General features: G+C 37.3%; 1 protein-coding gene across 1 annotated transcript in view; it reads right to left on the bottom strand.

Annotated features, from left to right (window-relative positions):
* Nucleotides 1-23,901, bottom strand: part of TENM3 (teneurin transmembrane protein 3) — a 660,303-nt gene that overhangs the window by 54,931 nt on the left and 581,471 nt on the right. Inside the window, exons 17-21 of the mRNA XM_004389020.2 lie at nt 17,704-17,971; nt 16,174-16,317; nt 10,915-11,164; nt 1,535-1,767; nt 12-166 (exon numbers count right to left, since the gene is read on the bottom strand). Of these exons, the coding sequence (XP_004389077.1) occupies nt 12-166; nt 1,535-1,767; nt 10,915-11,164; nt 16,174-16,317; nt 17,704-17,971 (1,050 nt within the window). The remainder of the gene's footprint in view (nt 1-11; nt 167-1,534; nt 1,768-10,914; nt 11,165-16,173; nt 16,318-17,703; nt 17,972-23,901) is intronic.

The raw sequence follows: 23,901 nt of genomic DNA, 5'->3' as shown, positions 1-23,901 counted from the left end.
ATTCCCCCTACCTGACTGATGTGCATGCTGGTGTCACAAGTTAAAGGTCTGGCTGAAGTCAGATCATTGGAACCCAGGAGAGTTGATATGATTCCATTTTGGTCCACTTTTCTGATCATGGTTCCATCAACAAAGTAGATTAATCCATTTTTATCAATAGCCATTCCTTTACCCAAGAGAAATAAGTTACTAATTTTTCAAAAATGATTAATTTTGATTAAATGATAGGTGCATTATTGAAGTCAACATTTAACCCTGAAGAGCCACTATAGCACTTATATTACAAATAAATATGAAATGTAATAAACAATACAGATGTGTAAGAATCTCCAGTGAGTATATGAATCACCCTGTATGTTTTAAATATAAAGTATTAAATATAAACATAAATATAATGTTGTTGTCTATAAATTACAGAACCAGTTCAAATTCAGCTATAGTGGACTTATAGTAATGATATTCTTCTAACAAAAATAGATCTAAACCCCAGGAGTATGGCCCCCGGACACCCTTTTAACTCAGTACTGAAGTCACTCCTCAGTTTCACCGTTCAGCCAAGATGAGGCAGGTCCATAAAAAAAAACGAGAGTAAATGTGCACACCAGCCCAGGGGCAGGGACAAGAAGGCAGGAGGGGACAGGAAAGCTGGTAACGGAAACCCAGGGTCGAAGAGAGGGAGAGTGTTGACATGTCATGAGATTGGCAACAAATGTCATAAAACAATATGTGTATTAATTGTTTACTGAGAAACTAATTTGCTCTGTAAACCCTTATCTAAAGAACAATTAAAAAAATAAATCTAAGCGAAGGTTAGTATTTTATTGACCTTGTTACAATGCTATTCGCTATTATGAATAATTCAGTACAACAAATACTTTTTCCCAGTCCTTGTTCACATAATAGCCATTGGCTATAATGAAAATAAATAAATAAATAAAGCCCCCAAACCCCAAACAAAACAACATTGTAATGAATGGCATAACGCATGAGCAAGGAGTCAGTCCTGATTGGTTTAAAAGCCAGGAACCTTTCTCACAAGGAATTTCAGCCCTTGTTACCTCCAGAAATTCCTCACAGCAAGCATTCTTTCCCCATAGCACAGAAACAGAGTTAACAGCCCCAAACTGGGCGAAGGCTAATAGGGTTGCTTAGTGATGGTTTTTAAAGAGGCCTGGGACCCATTCATGACAAAGAAATTCCAGGACAATGAAACAATCTGGACACTTCCTGAAGTTTAACAGGATGTGACCTGAATAATATACAGTAGGTGCTTTATTCTTTGAAAAGTTGAAAAAAAATACTATGATAATAAAAAATGCCAAGAACCTAATATTTACTGTAAAATCAACTTAGGATTCTAGCAGTCTTGCAGCTAAATGACTTTTAAAAACACTAGATGTGAAACAGCTTTCCAGAACACAGCTGAGAGTAAAACGTTAGAGTCAGCATTAAGCACAATCAGGCACTAACTGGGTATTCTCCTTTTTAAAAAAAATAAAATAAAAAGAAATTCTTAATGGATAACTGCCAGTACCTTTGGGACTCATGAGTGTGGCTTCCACAGCTTTCCCGCCATCCCCACATCTGGCTTCATCAAATGGGAGGCACTGCTCCCCCGTCCCTGCAACCACTTCAGCATTTTTCGTCAAGTCTTTTGCGCCCGTAAGTGACTTTGGGCGGTAAATTCTGCGGGTGTTAGTGTCAGAAACGTACAAATCTCCTGTGACTGGATCAGTTGCAAGGTAGTATCTGTGAGCTGGGTTGCTGCTGTAAAAAGGGATCAGACATAATTGTCACAAGAGAGTTATTCCTAGCACACAAAGGACAATTAAAAGCAAAATAAAATGGATGATGAGAAACTGATTATGAACTTTAATCCATTATCAAAGACTGGAAAATGAACATCGTATTTAATAATGACTGTAAAGAATGTGATCACTGGTAGCAACCTCTGATGTTACTGTTTTCCTTCCTGTGCCTGATGCTGAGGATTCAACAACTCATTAGCAGTCATCTTAAAGATAACTTTATAAGACAATATGCCTACGGCCTAAAACAAAGAAGCAAGTTATCTAAATCTTTTTGGCTCAGCTCAAAGCCATTAATAATGTATCCTTGAGTGGTAGACCCAAAGTTCATTCAGGGTAAGGTGTCTCTATCAAACTCTCCAGTGAAGTATAATATGCTACTCATTTCACTCATATCTCATCAGTGGGAATTGTCCTTTTTCTTCTTGCTACAAAACCAAATCAAACAGAAAACCCACTCCTGAAAAAATGTAGCACTGGGTCCATCTTGGTTGCTTTATTATAATCCAGGAAAGTAATCTGAAGCACTTACAATGTTTGTCCTGAGCTACAGTGTTAAAAACTAAAATGAGGTCATTCAGGTGTAGGAGGTAGTCTCAGTTGGTGGCCTAATGCAATGAGTCAGAATGCTAGCTCTACTAGTGTTATTTTTAACGTTTGTAAATCGAGCTGCAAAACCGGTATGTGAATTTGGTGAGATACAGACATTTGTTCACAAAAATGTAACCAAAAAAAACCAAACCTGTTGCCATTGAGTCCATTTCAACTCATAGCTACCTTTGGACAGAGTACAACTGTCCCATAGAGTTTCCAAGGAGCGCCTGGTGGATCTGAACTGCCAACCTTTTGGTTAGCAGCCATAGCTCTTAACCACTACACCACCAGTGTTTCCTCACGAAATGTAGGGCCTCAATTTTATAAATACATTGTTGTTGTTGGTAGCTGCTGTCCAGTTGGCCCCAACTCATGGTGACCCCATCCACAACAAGATCGGACTGTTGTGATCCATAATGTTAACATTGGCTGATTTTTTGAAAGTGTATCACCAGGCCTTTCTTCCTAGTCTGTCCTAGTCTGTAAGCGCCACTGAAATCTCAGCATCATAGCAACATATAAGCCTGCTCTTATAGATGGGTGGTGGCTGCATATGAGGTGCACTGACCAGGAATTGAACCCAGGCCTCCCTTATGGAAGGCAAGAATTCTACCACAAAACTATCACTGCCCTCTTTTAAAAATATAAAGATGTAAAACATCTTATGTATCATTACCTATAAAAAATGACAAGATTGATAGGACCAACATTATCAAAGAGTGGACAAATCATGACATATAGTTGGAATTAAAAAGTCAATCTCCTTACAAATACTCAACACCACATTGTTAAGGATATAATTTTGTGCCATGTGCAAATATTGTCTTGTGAAAAATAAATAAATCCAAAAAGAGTTTAAATGATCTGTATCCCCAAAAGACGTCCAGTGATAGGAATTGAGCAGGTTCCATGCATCTTTTGGTGACAGGCTTGGCCTCAGTGGCGCATTCTCATTGATTCTCCCTCTCTCCACACACACACACACACACACACACACGCACACATACACACACAGAGTTATATGTGTGTTTTCCATTTATTTTATACGTGAGCATCAAAAATATGTAGTATAAACCTAACTCTATATGAAACTACTTACTCTAATAATGGTGTAGCAGTTTTCTCATTACTAGTTAGGTACCAAGGAAACAATTCTCAGTACTTGTCCTCTGCCTTTTAAGTGATGAGTGTATGTACTTTATCTCTCCTGTAAGAGATTCTATTCTTAAAATAACAGGTTACAGTTTCCACTGGTGTTTCTCACATTGGCAGAGTGGGTAGCAGACCACACTTTCGGAGCTCTGATGTTGGAGCATACAAAAATACAGACAGACAAAAGGACTCAATGTTGGAGCATACAAAAATACAGACAGACAAAAGGACTCAATGTTGGAGCATACAGAAACACAGACACACAAAAGGATTCAGTTTCTGGGTTTTCCTTTCTGGTCTTTACTTTCTTTTAGTGACTAGAGACAGATCAGAACAAGAGGCCTTAAGTGCGTAAATATCTGTGAAAGAGTGAAAAGTGATATAAAGAAGTCATAAAAAGATGCAAGTCATTATGAAATAAAAACATTTCAGAACTATAGGGTTATGCCAAATGATTAACTTGCCATGCTAAGTGTTATTATATCATTTCCCCAGGTTGATGCCTGGAATTTAAAATGCAGCAAGACATATTGTGTTCCTTAATGTGGTTGTTTATTTCTTTGTAATGAAGTAAAAAGTTACATATTAGTATAACATCCAAAAGAATTTTACAGTTATTTTTTTTCCTTCTATAACAGTCTGATGTTGAGAGAGTTGGTCTTTCAGGCATATATAATTGGTGACAGAGTTTATTTCACTTATTTATCTATGAACATGGCTTTGGATCAGATTGCCTGAGTCTGAAGCCCAGTTTTATCACTCACTCACTGTGTGATCTTGGATAAGTTACCTAATTTATTGGTGCCTCAGATTCCTTATATGTAAAAGGAAAATAGTAATACGTATCTCAAAGGATTTTGTGAGGATGACATAAAGTAATACATGTAAAATCCTTGGAACACTGCTGAGCACATAACACATACCCAGAAAGCATAAGATATTCTTACACTGCAATGTCTTTTGCCTTGTAACTCTATATAGTGTATAAGTGCAATAATTACTGTTAACTAACTCTAGTACAACTTACTTTTTGAAAATTAATAAGGAGAAAGCATTTATCTAAATCTGGTTAGGTTCACATTTGTTTCTTTAGTCCTGCTGTCATTATACTATAACATTAAACATCACTCCCCCCCAAAAAAACCCGTGCTGTAGAGTTGATTATGACACTTAGTGACCCGATAGGACAGAGGAGAACTGCCCCATGGGGTTTCCAAGAAGCAGCTGGTGGATCTGAACTGCCAACCTTTTGGTTAGCAGCCAAGCTCTTTAACTACTGCACCACCAGGGCTCCACTATAACTTTACAAACCATAAAAACAACGCTGACCTATCTTAAAACATCCACTTTGAATTGTTTCAAAAGTAATGACAATAAAAGTAACTGAATCATGCACACTTTTTCAGCGTGTCCCTCGTTTGGAGAAAAAACAAACCATTCTGAGGTGGCTGCATGAGCAGTTCTGGCACACTCTAGCTATGGGACATGCATTTTCTTTGTGCAAAACCAAACGATACTCAAGTTATAAGCTTTTCATTTCTTGGCATCAGCTTTATTCTAGTGGGCTAGTAATGAGAGTATATCCAAAGTGGTGATTATGTCTGCGCATTTCCTGTTTCCTTCCTTGAAAACATAGAAATTTCTAACTTAAGCAATGTATGTCAATGGTTCTGAAAATGTCCCCCAAATAAAAGCTCTAATTTTTCACACAACTCCACTGTCCAGAAGAACAAATGTAGAGGAATATGTGGCCCTGGAGGAGAGAATTAGCCTCTGGAAATATTCCCCCCAGAGTGGCAGGAAGTGGGAACTGGATAAATTTTCTGCAGTGTACCTAGCATGGTAAATTACAGCTAGTCTTAGATTCCAGCCTCTTTTAAACGAAAAGAGGAATCAGTATTAAAGTCCTAAAAGAAAAAACATTTGAATGTGGAAATTTTTAGTTGACACACTGGTGGTGGCAGAGAAGCTCTGAACCATGCACGTGAGAGAGTTGGGATTTAAGGACACCTAATTAAAGCATGGAGAGTTTTCTGACTGGGTGAGCTAGTACTTGCTTTCCAACTTCCTGAAAAGCCAAAATACTAAAGAGGCTGGTGTGTTAGTACAAACAGGTGGTGAGTTTGTAGATCAGTGGTTTATCTGGTGTGAAAACATGAGGCTACCATGACTGAAAACAGCCTGCAGCTGGCAGCTGGCGTGCATGTTCTGGGAAATCTCTGTTCAGCAGTAGGAACACAACAGCCTTCTTGTGTGATAGATAGTCTGAGATTTTTCTGTTTCAGAGAAGTTTAAAATGACATTCAGATTTTGACTAATAGCAGCAACGCCGAACAAACTGAGATCAAGTTAAGAAACTTGAGTAGAAGCACCTTGATTCTTAAGTCATCTTGAATTGCCTAGATCATCACAATTATTGGGCTATCTTCTCTACAGTCTTATTCAATTAGACACAGATCCAGTGGTAAATGCAGACTTGATTTGCTCATTTTGTCATAATTCAACTTCTTAGACTAGAGAGATCTTTGCAAAGAACATGCCATAGAATAGGCATTATTAGCACTTTTATCTTTTTTAGTTGGAAATTGTGCCATAGTTCTTGGAACACTAAGAGTTTAAAGAAGCATAACAAATTACATTTATGTATAAAAGCACAACTGTCTATTTTCTGGTAACCGAGACTGTTCAGATTATTGCAAGCAAAAGTCTGGTATGTAATATTTCTGTGCCTGTTTAATTTTTAAATACGACGTCAATAAGAAGTGCTGAATCAAGTTTTAAAAATTTCATACCTAAATTTAATTGGATTTAAATTCATAGACCCATGATTGACACTTTCTTTGATCCTTTAATTGGTAATATAAAATTCACAAAGTTGATTTTTAATCCTACATGTTTAAATGCCCCTTGGCTGGTATTAGTTAATTAATTTACATTCCTTTCTTTTGGAATTTTTAAGAATTGGAACAGGGATGAGCTGAAATTTATGACCTATAAAAGGGATTTGTTAGTAAATGAGTAATACAAACATCATAGAGGGATATGTTTAGCATATCCAAGAGAAACACATTTGTAAGCATTTTAGAAGCTTCCATTTGTGTAGAATCTTTAGTAGGTTGATTGAGTAGTATTTATATCTCTTCTTTAAAGTACTGCTAAGGACTTTTATTTTATATAGTATCCTGGTTATGTTTATTAATTTTGTGTAAAAGAATACTGTCTGCATTTTAAAATAAGACTGTGTTTTTATATTTAGTTATTCAATATTTTTATTATTTCCCCACTAGTCCAAATTGGTGAGGCTATTTATAGTACATAAACTACAGTAAGAGGACCAGAAGCATGCGTTTTTATATTTAGTCATTAATGACTGACAATACTGTTCATTTTTATAGATTTAGACACTTTTTCAATTTATTTTTCTTCCTATTCCTTATTCCTGAGCTTCTCACAATGTTTATGTTAGCCAGGAAAGGAGGATAAGGAGAAAGCCGAGCAGGATCCCATTAACCAGTAAAAGGAAGATGAGCTAGGCAGGCAAATAAGAAGATGCACCTGAAAAGAGTTTTAATTCTTTTAAGCTAAATGAAAAGGCTCCAATGAGCTGAAATACGTTGACTCTGTTAAGTCCGTTTTGATTAATTAGGTTATTAAGCAAACTGAATCGATATTTTTATCAATGACATCATCTGTTTGATTATTTGGGTTCAAAACCTTGGTCATTTTCTACGTCTTCCCCATCACTCATATACTGTCTGCTTATTCTTTGCCTTCCTTTACTTTATTGGTTGATTTTTTTCACTGCAAGCCATTCTATTCTAGGTATCATGGTTGTAGTGCGACAGCTTTCTAATTGATCTTCAGGTCATTCTGAACACTGCTACAAGACTAATCTTCCAAAAGGCCGCTTTGAGTATGCCATTATCTTGTTCAAAATAATATAAAATGGTTCCCCACTGTCTCTGTTATCCTATAGACCACAAGAGTAGCCCCTTGGAGTGTCCACAGCCCTAAGCAACCTGACCCTAACCTACCTTTCTATCTGGATCTCTTATTATACCAACATGGAGCCTCTGCTCTGCTCAGGTAACTCTGACTACTCTCAGAACGTGTCTTGCTTGTCTCTTCCCCAGACCCCTGGGACTTTACATTCCTTCTTCTTGACTGTCCTGCTTTCTTTTTGCTGTTATGTTTAAGCAGATTTCATTTTTAGGCCGAGCTCAAATATCAACTCTTCCAGGAAACCTTTCCTGACCATCCTCCTGTCCCACGAATCTCTTCCTCCACAGAGTTACTCTCACAGTGTAAGCCATGGACATGATTGTCAAAGAATGATGCTGATAATGCTATCTGTCACATGTATACCTTGTTTCCTTTCCTAGGTAGTGAGTTTTAAGAGCAGATACTTTGTCTTATACTACTGTTTGTCAAACTGTCCAGTATGTGGTAGGTAATTAGTTAATACTGATTGCTTTAATAAAGATGACTATCACTATAAAACCCAGACAGTGCATTTTACATGCATGGACATGAAGGAAATGCAGGAATCAGAACTTCGCCATGATAATGCAGAGATGAGAGGTTAAGGGAGATCATGAGAGGGATTACAATGAGTATCGCTGCCAAACACCATGAGTTAGTACATCCATGAGGACATATACAAGTTTATATCATAGAGTACTGTTAATAATGATATAGCTCTAACCTCAGATTTTGTTCCCAGACAAAGAGATTAAAGCTCTAAGTAATTTGTCAAATGATTGGAAATGAGTCTAGCTTTTTGCATACCCAGGGAATCATTTCACAGAAACCTAGCCATTTGGACATATAAAATCTGGTTGTGTGGTGTAAGAGAAAGAACATAGTTTTTAGGTGGTTCAAACCTCTGCTCCCCATTTCTTAGCAATGTGCCTTGGGAAACGCACGTTAACCTCCTTGAGCCTTATCTGTAACCCTGAAGGGCTGTCGTGTGGGTCTGCGATAACATATAAAATATCTGGCACCACGCCTGGCATGCAACAGGCCAGCTTGTTAAACGGTGCTTTGATAGCTTTTCTCTGTACTGCCTCCAGCATTTTCACATTTAGTTGGTGTACACCTGTTTGTCTTTCCTCTTTTCTCCACAGTTACCAAGAAAGCAAGGCCAGAGAAATTTTGATATTCTACTGTGGTTTCTAATAACAGAGCTTTGCATGCTCAGGAGGCTGGAGAAATTTAGTGTTAATCTTAGCATGTGACTGAGTTTTTAGCTGATAGTAAAAGATCAATAGGGGATTTCAGAAAAGGTCATGGCACCATGCCTGGTCACATTGATATGCAACAAGCTTACACATCTTTCAGGAGAACTTTGGCTTTCCAAAGTTTTATTTTCCTAGTTGTCAATCTCTACACAACAGTTTAAAAGGATTTTGCTGATTTATTCATAAAGAACCTCAATAAGATACTGCTAATTTTTTTAGTCTGATATAATTTCATTAGATATTTTACTGGCCAAATAAGATCTAGCATGTCAAATTGTCTTGGTTTTTTCTAATGTTACTTTTCAATGTATTTGTCCCCCTTGCCCCATCTTTTTTGGCTGTCCTGAGTAGGTTTTACAGTCAAAAGTGTTCACACAAACTTTCACCGTACTTTTTCCAGCTAAGTGTAGACAGCAAATAGAATATGAAAAATGTTTTAGTCTATATACAGTATTTGCTTCAACTATATTCATCTTCTGTTTTGAAGACAGTCTTTTCCCCATACTACTGCCAATGAAAATATTACTTCTTAAAACTCAAATAGTAGCTCTCCCAATTTAGGACATATACACTAAAGGCAGAGATGAATTTAGCATGAAGCTAATAAAGCTTTGGGCCCCTCACTTGCATGAGTCCGTTCTAAGCCCAGTAAGGGGCCCAGGCAATATGTTCATATGATTTGTTTTTTATTTTTTATTTTTCCAAAGTAAAATATTTTAGATTCTTTTCCTTAAACAGGGTCCTCTAAATCTAACATGTTTTTGGGCCCAACAAAATAAGAATTTGCCTGGTTATCAGTCAAACTACACAGGCCTCTTTAAATTCTCCTACTGTGCTTTACATTTGTTCTGTTCAGTGTGGCTTAGAGTACGTGAGTCCATGACTGAAGCCTAGCAATCTTTTTTTGTTATACTTTTTTTGGTAACACAATTTATTTTATGAACCAACTTGAAAATATTTCCCAAATTATATTCAGTAACATATTACATAATAATTGTTTAATTATGCAGATTTAATTCCTTGCATGTTATGTGATACTGAGTTTCCTCTCTCATGATGAAATATTATTAGAAAACGATTTCAGAGAGTCACATTGAGATGTAAAAAGGACATTTTAAAACATACAATAACCTTTAAGCAAAATGCTTACCTATGTCTAAAATCTTTATTTCTTGGTGGAAGCAGATAAAAAAGGTAAAAAAAGAACAAACAGTTAGAAACGCCTTCTAAAATAGAATGAGTTGAATACTGAGATTTTTATTTTTTGTAAGGAAAATTGCCAACTTAAAGTGAAATAACACTGGGAATGAATTATGTAGGCCACGACTGATCAAATAACTCATAGAATAAGATGATTTTGATAACCACACTTAAATAAACAAAGCAAAGACAACAGTTTGTTGGCATTATGGCTGATGGATTAACTCACCTTGAAGATCTAGTATTTTAATTAAAGGGAGTAAGTAGCCTTGGTGCTTTTACTACTGAGTTCTGACATCACAAGGAAATATTTTATGCCTGGACACCTATGTCGCAGGGTTATTCTAAAGAAAACTAATCAAATCCATTGCCATTGAGTCGAGTACAGCTTATAGTGACCCTATAGGACAGAGGAGAAATACCCCATAGGGTTTCCAAGGAGCTGCTAGCGGATTTGAACTGCCGACCTTTTAGTTAGCAGCCAAGCTCTTAACCACTACACTACCAGGGCTCCAAGAAAACTAAAGGGTTTAAAAATCATAGTTTTGTCCTTCTAAAGCACAGACAGTTCACTGGAATCAGGAGGCATTTCATATACTGGCTCACTTTATACTCTTTCATACATTGATGGTACAGTATGAAAGTGTTGTGCTTCCTGATGTTAGTCAAGAACCTAACTTCTTTCTAGGGGGACTCTAAACACTGGGAAGGTAAGTTACATAAATAAATTAGTACATTAGGTTTAACACTTAGGCATGTTTAGCCTTTTTAAACATGCAGTTATTCAAAATTTCAAACATAACAAAACTGTTGTGGAAGGCCAATTTTCTATTTAAAGTGAATTCTGTTTTAAGGTAGAAAAACTCAAATGTATGAACTCTGTTACAGGTTTAAGAATCCAAAATTCAGGAAAGACATACCTCAGTTCTAAAACGCTTGTTACGTTTCCGGAAGGGAATATCCGCCGAACATAGTTGAAATCGCCTACATACAGACTGCCATCAATCCCACAAGCTAACGCAACTGGGGCCAAGAGTTTATTACCATCAGCTTGACCATTGCAGCTTGGGCATGAGATACTGCGCCTTCGTCCATTGCCCATGATACTACTGACAACTGGAGGCTGTTGGGAGATAAACTGGTTTTCCCCATTTCCCTTGTACAGTATACCTAAAAGAAACAAAATGAATTTTCTTATGATAAAAAATGTAAAGATAAGTAAACATGTTCACTATAGATCCAACTATAATTTCATGTCTTTTAGATTTAGACTGGGAAAACTTTTACTTAAAATTTTGTTAGAAAGAACGTTATTCAGTTACCTAGTGTAAAATATTATAAGATAAATAAATAAGAAAACCTAAAACCAAACTCATTGCCATCGAGTCAATTTTGACTCACAGCGATCCTATAGGACAGAGCAGAACTGCCCGTTAGGGTTTCCATGGAGCAGCTGGTGGACTCAAACTGCCAATCTTTTGGTTAACAGCTGCAGCTCTTAACCACTGTGCCAGCAGGGCTCCGATAAAGTAAATAAGATACGATAATGTAAAGTGCTGTCTGTTATGAATTTAAAGAAATGTATGATAAAAGGAATAAAGAACAAAGAAGAAAAATTAAAAGCTCAAATTCACAACATCAGTGATTCCCAAACTTGGTTACACACTGGAACTCCCTAGGGAGCCGTAAAAACTACTGCTGCCTGGTTCCCACCCTCAGAAACTCTGATGTAATTGGTCTGGGCTGTAGCCTTGGCATGGAGAGTTTTCAAAATTCTCCAGGTGATCCTAATATGCAGCTGAGTTAGAGAACCAGGTTCTACATAATGTTCTTTAGGGAATAACAGCTTTGCCTATTTGTTAAACAATGTTGAAAATATTATGTATTAATCCAATTAATAAAAATGTGCACCAGAAATTTTAATTTCTTCTTATGAGTTTATCATTGATTTTAAAAGCTGAAAATACTTTATAGAAAACAGAAACTATATACTTAACCTTCAAAGCTGTTAATTATAAGGAAGACTAATTTTAACTATACTGTCAAGGAATATTCTTCTTGTTTATATTATCATCTGATAAGAATGCACATACACGCAGTTTTTAAAAATTTCAAACATAACAAAACTGTTGTGGAAGCCAAATTTACTATTTAAAGCGAATTCTGTTTTAAGGCGAAAAAGTGCCAATAATTTTAAGAAGACAAACTGCCATGCCAGTCTGCTCCTTTTATGGCCTTTAATTTAATGAAAATCTGAGAAAAAAATACCTAATGAATATTAAATGTTTTCATAGTTAGAAACTAGATTTGAGTTGAAGTTCTAGTTTTATTCATTTTACTATCACTACATATAGACCAATGGCTCTGTTTTGGTTTGACATAGACTAGCTGGTCAGCTGTTATTGTCCCATGTATATTTCACAACAGTTTTCGATGTGTTATTATCGGTATAAACCACCTGCTGCTCTCACTTTAAACCCCCAAAACCCAAACCTATTGCTATCAAGTCAATTCTGACTCACAGTGACCCTACAGGACAGAGCAGAACAGCCCCATAGGGTTTCCAAGTCTGTAATCTTTATGGAAGCAGAGTGCCACAGCTTTCTCCCGCGGAGCGGCTGTGGGCTCAAACTGCTGACCTTTTGGTTAGCAGCCGAGCGCTTAATCACTGTGCCACGAGGCTCTGACTTTAGGGTTGCACATACGATATTTACTAAATGTTCTATGTTTCAAAGCAGCCCTCAGAGCCAATGATTATACTTAGCAGACATACTGTGAAGACCATTATTCTCATGAAAACACAAACAGGAAACTTGAGAGTTATCCCCCTAACTTTGAGATAATTTTAAAGTGAAGAAGAAAACAGAATAATTATGTTCCCCTCACAGCTCAGCACATTTGAGGTGGATTCTATGATTACTTTTTTAATGCTTTGCTATTTGGGTGATGTAATAATCATAGCAAATTTACATAAAGAGATCAGGTAAGATAAAACAGGTTCATTCAAATTTAGGGAAAAAAATAATCTCAATAAGGCTGTATGAATCATAACAACCCATGAAATGCATTTTTGCCTTGAATATTCAAAGAATACATTAATGCTATCTCAGGTCCCTCTTTCTGTGATTACACCGTTTTGACAGTTATGGAACTATAATTTCTTATAGAAGCCAGCTGTATAATTTTCATCAGAAGATCCTACAAGTCAGCCTACCACTCTACTGCACCTGATTTATCCAGTCATTACTTTGAATGATTGGCTCTTCATGATTCTCCTCTATTATGACAGAATAGAAAGATGAACATTATTTATTTCCATGTTACAGGGTGCCTGCACAAACACCCGTCACTGTCTCCATTTTTGCTTTCTCTTCTTTGTAATATGTTTCCATGGCTCATCCACCTTTGTTATGATTACAAATCACTTTGTTTATTCAATTAGACACATCACTTTGAAAAGCCACTACGTGTCAACTCTGCCCTTGGCTAAATATGAAACTACAATCAGTTTATCCCATGATTTAGGTTACCTAATATTTTAAAATAATATATATTTTATAGTTTATAACATTTTTTAGAGAGCAGAATTTAGAGAGAGCACTGAAAACTAACCACTAGACCACCAGGGACGGTTGGAGGGCAGAATTTTGAGTAGTCCAGTTTTTATTTCTGACCTGATTTCAATAAAATCTAATTATATATAATTCCAGTTAGTATCTTTCTATCTATGTATCTGTGTATCTATGTATCTATCTATCCACCCATCCATCCACACATATATATACATACATACACAGAATATCTGTGTTTCTTAAACCACCTGAATACTATACTGACTGTTGGGTACCATAACAGTCTTGAATTATAAAGGTATGGGCTTCCCTGGAGCTCTCTGTTTGTTGTCTTTCTACTGGTTCATAACTTCTCGGGTAAAATCCTGTGGCTAACTGGTTAAGAACTTTACCTCATATTCTCACAATAACTAAAATTCTTCTAGAGAGGTTTCCCCTCAGTTTTGTTTTTAAATAACTGCTGAAGTAATATAGCAATATGTGCAAACCGTGAAATATAACTGTAAACAATGTAATCGAGCAGTTACTAGCATGGCTGGCATGTGGCTTTGCATTCTGAAAGATCAGGTTGAAGCCTCGTGTTACATACATAACAGTCAGAAGTTGCGGCTGCTTCAGATGTCTGCTCTCATGGACTGGACTGTGTCCCCCCAAGGTGTCTGCCAACTTAGCTAGGCCACGATTTCCAGTATTATGTGATTGTCCACCATTTTGTCATCTGATGTGACTTTCCTATGTGTTGTAAATCCTATCTCTATGATGTTAATGAGATGGGATTAGTGGCAGTTATGTTAATGGGGCAGGACTCAATCTACAAGATTAGGTTGTGTTTTAAGCCAATCTCTTTTGAGATATAAAAGAGAGAAGCCAGCCGAGACATGGGGACCTCATACTACCAAGAAAGCAGTGCCAGGTGCAGAGCGTGTCCTTTATACCCCGGGTCCTTAAGCTGAGAAGGTCCTAGACCAGGGAAAGATTGATGACAAGGACCTTCCTGCAGATTCGACAGAGAGAGAAAGCCTTCCCCTGGAGCTAGCACCCTGAATTTGGACTTCTAGCCTCCTAGACTCTGAGAGAATAAATTTCTGTTTGTTAAAGCCATCCACTCGAGGTATTTCTGTTATAGCAGCACCAGATAACTAAGACACCCACTGATGATCTAAGAGAAGTCCGACATAATATATGCAGCATCCTCCTTGGTGGGAAGGCCCATTTTTCCAATGTTTCCACTTTTCCAGTGCTGCATGTGGCACTAGTTACTGGGCTCTACTCCCGACCTCTGGTGTGCAAAATGAACTACAACCTGATGTCCGGCACACAACTGGAAAAGGGTTTGAGCTGAGCACTGCTGTAAAACAGTGAAGGTGTGAAGGGCTGTTCTGGGCTTGTTTTTCTGACTCCTGACTTACTCACTGCTACTTCCTCCTGGAGGAAAATGCACCAACATTTTCAAGCACTGGCTTGGAAGCTACGTTTGTTTTCATACATTTGGTAGTTTAAAATGAACCCTGTAATTCCCACCAAATAAAACAAACAAAGAACATCAAAGCAACATTAATATCAAAAAGTGACCATTTATCATAGTAAAACGTTTAACTGAATTACATACTCAGTTCAACATTTTGAACCTTCCAAAGAAGTTCTGCAAAGTCAAAAGCTAGATGATTTCACCAAGACTCTGAAGTTTCCTTCTCGGGGTATTTGTAAAGGGACAGTAGAAAGTTACTAGTGTAAAGTTTAGGAAAGGAGGCTAGAGGAGGTTACCTTCAGGTCCTCCTTCTCTAGCAAAGCACCTTTACAGATGCAGCCAGGAGGTGGACAAAATGTCAGAAACACAGTCAAGACAACAGAGTTTGTTTAACAGAAATAATATTCTTTATGAGGATAAGTCACATTTTGCAAGTAATTTATCTCTTTTGGTTTGTGTATCTGGAAGGAAGGAAACATGTTTCTTCACAGCAATAAGTTCAAACTGTGTGAAATATTCACGCATCATATTATTGGGTCTGTTACAAATACTACTTTTGATTCTTGCTTTTTTCTCAGATTATTCATTTACTTTTTCCAAATATTCACAAAGTCAATTAGCAGTACATGTAACCCAGTTTGAATGGGAGAAGATTTTATTTCTCAAATCACAGTCTAATCAGAACAAGAAAAAAAAAAAAATCTAGATACTCAGTCAGAATATACTACCTACCTAAATAACGATTAAGATCTATTGGAAAAATTCTGGTAAAAATTACATGAATTTTTGTTTTTTCTTTACTTTTTAAAATATTCCCTTCATTTTTAGTAAAGCTTCCTAAAGTACTTCTTGATCACACTTACTGATTCACTGTGGAATGGTTTTGATTTCTTTAGATGAGTCTGTGGTGAAAACAGAGCCTCCCAGAGACCTTTCCCTGTAGCACCACAACTTGTCACTTACATTCTAAGGGTAAATCTATTTTGGTGACAAACGTGAACATTTTAAAGTTCATTAGGCTTTTACAGTCTTTAAAAATATATCATCATTTTTTCCTTCTAATTCTAATTCTACAGCTTGCATAGGATAAAAATGTTGCTGTAATCTAATCAATCTGAAGGTGAGTAATATGATCTTACCATTCTGAACATCCAATACGTGATGTTTATCTAATGTCCAACCACCCATGTTGGAAGCGTCTAATTCATAGCCTTGCAAAATGGCAGTCCTCTTTTCCCACAAAGTCAGGTCCAAACAAGACTCATATTCGTATCCAACTGACACTGGAATCAAAACAAATCACAGTTTATCTTCTCAACTACGGGTGGAAATGCAACTTATTATTTTGATAAAACTGCTTTTTTCATAATTGTGTCCCAACACTGTATTTCCATTTACTTATTTATGAGCAAAGTTTATTTTTTTGTGAGATTTTATCATATAAACAGCATTTTTTAAAAAAAGATCCCCAAATATTACTTTCAATTGATTTAATTGAAAACTAGTATTTTTCCCCCCCCTCAAACCACTCTTTCACAAAGGAATTCACAGCACAAGATGAGTCCAGATTGGGCAAATGATTACATAATTAAATCAGATAAATTAGACCCAAATTAAATGATAACTGAAACTAATGTTTGCTATCTGAATAATTAGAGATATTTCATTTCCAAGAGCATTAAGTTATGCCAACTATTTATAATATGTAGGGTCAATAGACCAAAAAAGACAGATTATGAGAATATATTCATATGTTATTAACAGGATTGAACAATAAAACTAGCAGTAAATTAATATGAATTAATCACAAATGAAACACTTTACAGAGTTCAAAGTGAAACAGGAATTTCAAAGTTTAGAACAATGTAAAGAGAGAGGTGGTAATTACCTGATTAACTGGCACTTATTCAAGTTTAAACAATATATTAATTTTAGAATAAAATGCCAACTATATTTTCAAGTACAGTCTAATAGAACAAAAAAAAATGCTATCCTTTAGTTTTTGATGTTTTGATATATTCTTTAGAGTTGAGTTTTGATGTATCTATAGTTTTTATGTTCTTCAAGTTTGAGCCTAAAACCATACTCTCTCTCTATATATATATATATGTCAACATCTCAACATGTCAAACTTAAATTTCACTGTCCAATTATTCAGTGAAACAACTGGTGTGACTGATGTGTAAAGAATGTCTTTTCACTGAATTGACTGGCCCTTCTAGTCAAAAGAGCTGAACTAACTTTTACAAAAATGTTGTCTGATAATCTGTTAAGTATCATTATGAATTCTAACTACATTAGCATTAAAATTGATACAGAAAACTTAAAAAAGATAAGGAAGGCAAGGGAGATAAGGAAAAGAAAAAAAGGAAAGGACAAAATTTAAAAAAAGAGAAAGGGATACGAAAACCTAAAATCTCATTCAGAACATACCTCAAAGATACAATTTCAGCCAGAAAAACTGGTATTTTCTTCTTTTTGTCATATAGAATACATTGTTCCTTTTTCCTATCATAGATTAAATCAGTCAGCTTATAACTTCTCTAGGACAATCTTACTGTCTTCCTAACTGCTTATCCATTGAATTTCCATGGGTTGTAATTAATTTTATGGTAGTTCTGATTTCAAGACAATTTTCAAGATGCAGAAAAAGTTTATATGGCACTTACCAACAGCTTCAGATAGACCATAGACTTTTTGATTATATGCATCTGTTTTATCCCAGATAAAAGTATAGGCCAAGTTAGGTGAGGCAGGAAACCATTTTTGAAAGAGTCTTCCAACTACAGCTACCATAAGATGAACCTTCATTAAATTAAATGGTATAATCGACTGAGTCATGGTGATCTTTAGAACCGACTTATACCCTGCAGCTCTGGAACTCAAGTAGGAAAGTTTCAGATCTGTTCCTGGAATTGTGGTTTCTTCATGGAGTACCTAGGTTTGAAAAGGCAGGGTCTTCAAAATCTTGTATGACTTATTAGATAACATATATTTAAAAGAGCCTATTAGAGCAACTAAAATAAGGTAGTAAAACTAGTCACAAATACACACTGTTGTCTTATTCAATAATCAAAAATAACTCGTTGTCATCCCGATTTTTCTCCTCTGAGCCTCTCATTGTGGCTTCTGAGTTGAATGCACCTTGGGTGCCCTGTTTTACAGGAAGGCCTGTGATGGCTCTGTCAGGCTGACACACGCACTGGCATGTTAGTGTAGCAGTCACAGCGGATTCTCACTAACCCATCTTTCACCTCAGTCACCCTGGAGAATTAGAGCAGACATTTGTAAGATGATTAGCTCAGGATAGGGATGTGGTTTAGGCCGAAGATCTGGCCTGCGCCAGCTGGCTCATTTAGGGATTAAGCCTATGCCTATGGCCTCATCAGCCTACAAAGACAAGAATGATTTAAAAAGAAAAAAAAAAAGACCAATTCATTTCAATTAAATTGTAGCAAATTCCAACTCCATGTTGAGAGGTAATGTAACGACAGCACATTCTCTAAACTGGGAGCTAGGACTCACAACTGACTTTTGATATGATGCGTACAATTTTCCCCAGAGAGCAACTAATATGTTATTGAATGCAGAAGACACTCAATACATACTTTTTGAATTGAAATTGGATAGAAAAAAGCTAACATAATTATCTGCATAAGGATTATCTCCTTTACAAATTTCTTTAAGTCATATTTTTAAGCCTGCAGTTAAACCATTACTATGACTAATGACTCAACAAATGTCAACAAAATTTATATTGACATACTGCAAAAATATTATGTGAAAACACTATTTAATTATTTTGAAAAATATATTTTACTGTTAAGGATTGAATTGTGTCCCTCAAAAATCTGTGCTATAATTCTTAGCCTCTATGCCTGTGGTTATAATCTCATTTTAGAATGGGATGTCTTTCTTATATCAATGAGGCAGGATTAGTGTAGGGTGTGTCTTCAGTCAATCTCTTTTGAGAAATAAGAGAGATTAAACAAAAAGCAAGCACGAGAGAGGCAGAGATGGGGGAAGAAACCTGCCAAGACACATGAAGATGGTCCAGGAGCAGAAACTCAAAGAGACAAAGGCCTTCCCACCAGAGCTGACAGAGAGAGAAAGCCTCTCCCTTGAGCCAGCACCATGAATTTGGACTTTCAGCCTCCTAAACTGTGATAAAATACAATTCTATTTGTTAGAGCTACCCATCTATGATATTTCTGTTATAGCAGCACTAGATAACTAAAACAGAATTTTGTAGCAAGAAACGGGGATGCTGTTCTAACAGACACCTAAAATGTGGAAGTCGTTTTGGAATTGGGTGATGAGTAGAGGCTGGACCAGATGGCACAGTAGTTAGGAGCTATGGCAAGCTTTGACTGCTAACCAAAAGGGTGGCAGTTCGAATCCACCAGCTGCTCTTTGGAAACTCTATGGGGTAGTTCTACTCTGCCCTTAGGGTTGCTATGAGTTGAAATCAACTCTATGGCAGTGGGGTTGGTTTAGATTTTTAATAGTAAAAGCCTAGATTGTCTTGAAGAGACTGTTGGTAGAATTATGAATCTCAAAGGCAATTCTGGTGAGGGCTAAGAAGGAACTGAGGAGAGCTATAGAGAAAGTCTCTATTGTCTTAGAGAACACATATGGCATCAGCAACAGAATGTTGCTAGACATGTAGACATTAAATGTGCTTCTGGCAAGACTTTAAAAGAAAATGATGAACATGTGATTGGACAATGGAGGAAGGGCAATACTTTTTATGCAGTGGCAAAGAACTCGTCTGAATTATGTTCAAATGCTTGGTGGAAGGTAGAACTTGTAAGTGATGAACTTGGATATCTGGCTGATGAGATTTCTAAGCAACATCTTAAAGGGGCTGCATGGATTCTCTTTGCCACTTATAGTAAAGTTCCAGAGGAAAGAGATGGACTTAAAACTGAACTGTGCAAAATGAAAACAGAACTTAGAGATTCGGAAAATTCTGTTGTACACACTAAGGACACATGTCTGAAAATTTTTACCAAGGACATGGCTACACAATCTTTTGTTAGACAGATTAAGACTGTGACTGATGGTTCTAACCAACTACCCACAGCAGAAAACCTGTCAGCTTAGACTGAGGGGGGACAGAGAAAGAACCAAAGGAGAGAAAGCTGTTTCCTTCTTGGAATTCTACAGGCAGGAAACAGGCCAAAGGAGCTACATCTGTTGTTCTCCAAGAAAAGAAAAAGACCATCCATGGAGCAGCTCAGAGAGCAGCAGAAATGTTGGAAGGAGCACAGAAAGAAGGGCCTTCTTGGTTTCAATGGGTGGTGTCACAGTCAGTCTCCTGGATCTCAAAGAGTGGGGTCACAGCCTCCTAGGTTTCAGAGCCGGATCTTTGCCAACTCAGTTCTGGAGTATGGGGCTGCTGTCAAGGTGTGCCAGTGGGATGGGGCCCCACCCAAGGCTGAGGGGGTGGGGCTGCCATGTCCAAGGGGCAGAAGAATTGGGGCTGCTAGGGCTGAGTGGGTGGGGTCACCAATCAGATGGACTAGGAGAATGGGGCTGCCTAAAGCCAAAGGAGCAGAGTTGCCACCTCAGTAAGCCTGGAAAAAGGAGCTGAAGCCGAGGGCCAACGGACCTCTACCCAGAATCCAGAGGACATGGCCAACACCCAGAGTCTGAAGGGTGGGGCCGATGCCCAGATGGTCAGCTGCGATTTGGACTTGCTTGGTGCCTGTTATCCTTTCTTCTCCTCCAATTTCTCCCATTTGTAATGGAAAGGTCTATCTTGTACCTGTTCCACCATTGTACTTTGGAAACAGATAACTTGTAATAGAGATTTCATAGGTTCACGGATGAAGAGGAATTTTGCCCCAGGATGGAACATGCCTAACGTCTCACCCATATTTGACTTAAAGAATTCAGAAGATGAGATTTTGGATTTAGAGTTGATTTAAGACTTTGGGGATGATCTGATGAGGTGAATGTTTTGCATGTGGGAAGGACATGAATTGGGAGGGGGCAAAAAGTAGAATGGTATGGATTGAATTGTGTCCCAAAAAATATGCGTGGTAAATTCTAACCCTTATATCTGTGGCTATAATCCCATTAGTTTGGCTAATAATAGCAGCTCTTCATAGGCTTACCGGATTCATTGTAAAGTACAAGGCTGTAAAGTGCAAGGCTCAGGGACCTGTTTCTCCACTAAGAATTAGATAATGTCTCAAAGGCTTCTTCATATTGCTCTATCAAGATTTATTATTCAGACATAAAGGACTGCCTTTTCATGTTTAAAATATCTTAGTATAGTAATTCAACGTTCAGTCATGTTTCCCCTCACTCTGCTGCCTATCACAGAGAAAAAGTTTTATGAAGTGGATTCCGATTCAGAGCAACCCTATAGGTCAGAGTAGAACTCCCTCATAGGGTTTCCAAGGCTGTAATCTATGGAAGCAGACTGCCACAGCTTTCTCCCATGGAGCAGCTGGTGAGTTAGAACCACTGAACTCTAGGTTAGCAGCTGAGCGCTTTAACCACTGTGCCACCAAGGCTACTTTTTATGGAGTGGTTAGGAATAATGTATTTCTGCCATCTCTAAATTAAAACACCTTAAACAGATCCCTTGATAGTGAGGATACAACCACCAGTCTCAATATAAACATTCATGCAGTTGGAAGCAGCACAAATGAATGGACTAAACAAGTTCCATTCTGACCTGTGAGTGAGTGTTGGGATGAAGAAGGATGTGATGTAATCACAGATTAAGAAGGCATTCCTATAATTGAGATAACAACTCATTACAGTTGAGGCAAACATGTTGAGTGAACTCAACCTTAGATCTGTCATCAGCAAGAGAGAATATGAATATACAGTCATTTTTAGAGCTCTACTGAACCCAGGGAGCCCTGGTACCCAATGGTTAAGAGCTCAGCTTAGAACCAAAAGGTTGGCAGTTTGAATCCACCAGCTGCTCCCTGGAAACCCCATGGGGCAGTTCTAGTCTGTCCTATAGGGTCACTACGAGCCAGAATCGACTCGACGGTATGGGTTTATTAAACCTAGGGAAACTGTTAAATTTAAGATTGACAGTACTTTTGTAGGACATTTGGAAATAGGTGTAGGGTCAATAATCTAAACAGAAGTCGCTGTTGTCCCATCATCAGGGTGAAATATCAATGGGTTACTCTGAAATTTAGATTTTGTGCCTCTAAGTGATAAACTTTAAAGTGTATACTTTATTGCCTCTTAATTTTATTTTCAAAATAATTCCCTGTAAATTTATAAGTACTCTATAAGCAAGGCCGTCTTTCATTATGTATTCATTATACATGTATCCTTCAATATATATTTCCTGTGACCTTCTAGGAGTTGCTGCTCTACCTCATAATATCATGTGTTATTCCTAATTTTAAGAACTGATTATTGCCTCTGTCATCTTTAACCTACTTCCATGGAAAAAATACCTGTAATTTAGTTCATTAAAGCATGTTTTTCTCCTGTGTAATTTAACTTGACCATGTTATTTTGCATTAGTGAGAGAAGTAAATCCAGCCAGAGTGGGAAAATAAACCATTTAGCCTACGTTGCCAGCTGCCTAGTCTGTAAGCCCCATTCTTTTTTGTTATTGTTGTTGAGAATATATACAGTAAAACATACACCAATTCAACCATTTCTACATGTACAAGTCAACTGCATTGATTATATTCTTTGAGTTGTGGATCCATTCTCACCATCCTTTTCTGAGTTGTTCCTCTTTCATTAACATAAACTCACTGGCCCCTAAGGTTCCTATCTAATCTTTTGAGTTGCTGTTGTCACTTTGATCCCATATAGATAGTTCTTAAAAGTGAATAATGCTCAAGATAGATATTTTCTTACTAGTTAAGCTAGACTATTATTTGGTTTTAAGAAGACTTCAGGGGATATTTTTGGTGTAAGGGCAATAATGTTGGGGGTTCATCCAGCCTTCACGGCTCCAGACAGTCCGGAGTCCATGAAAATTTAAAATTCTGTTCTACATTTTCCCCCTGTTGATCAGGATTCTTCTACAGTATCTTTGATCAACATGGGCACCATCTAGTTCTACTGGTCTCAAGGCAAAGAAGGCAGATGTTCCTGGAGGCAATTAGCCACACATTCCATATCTTCCTCCTATTCCTGATTCTCCTTCTTTCTAAACCCATTCTTGACCCCATTAAACATTCAGTTAGAAACTAAGCCTGCCTGTTTTATACTCCAAATGTCTGTCTAATCTGTCTCCTCCTCTTCATTTCCACTACCACTGTGACTGTTAGTCCTTCCCTATCTGAGCCACGCATATGTATAACCTGTTCACTGATTTCTTATCTATTATGCATTTTGCAGGTCTCCACTGGATAGCATTTCAGGGCCATTCATAATTTGGTCCCTGTCTCATCTTGGTCTCTTTCCCCTTATGTGCTCTATATTTAAGTTGCTCACCAGTTTTTATACAAGATGACTTGTTTTTACCACCACACTGCTGCTCACACATTTCCTTCAATCTAGAATACCCTTTCCCCATTTTTCTGCCTAATCACTCTTTAAGGCCAACCTCCTCAATGATGCTTTCTCAGGAACTGACCTGGACGTTTTGAATGGCAAGATGATTATTCTTCTTTTTATCCTAGTAGAGTATCTGGTAAATAACAGGCTCTCGGTAAATTTTTACTAAGTTTTTGTTGGCTGTCTGAATGGAAAAAAGACTCCATGCATTCATGGAGCTGCTGACTATACAAAGTCCATTTCAAGGTTGTGGCTTGCTAGAAATTGGCCAACTGTAGTCACATGCTGTCTCTAGGTTGTCTGTTTTAGAACTGGCTAAAAAAGTTCAGAGTTATGGAAGGACAGACCCTAGGGAAGAAGTATTAAAT

Source organism: Trichechus manatus, unplaced genomic scaffold, assembly GCF_000243295.1.
Source record: "Trichechus manatus latirostris isolate Lorelei unplaced genomic scaffold, TriManLat1.0 scaffold00230, whole genome shotgun sequence".
Lineage (NCBI taxonomy): Eukaryota > Metazoa > Chordata > Mammalia > Sirenia > Trichechidae > Trichechus > Trichechus manatus.
This window is presented reverse-complemented; position numbering and strand designations above follow the sequence as displayed.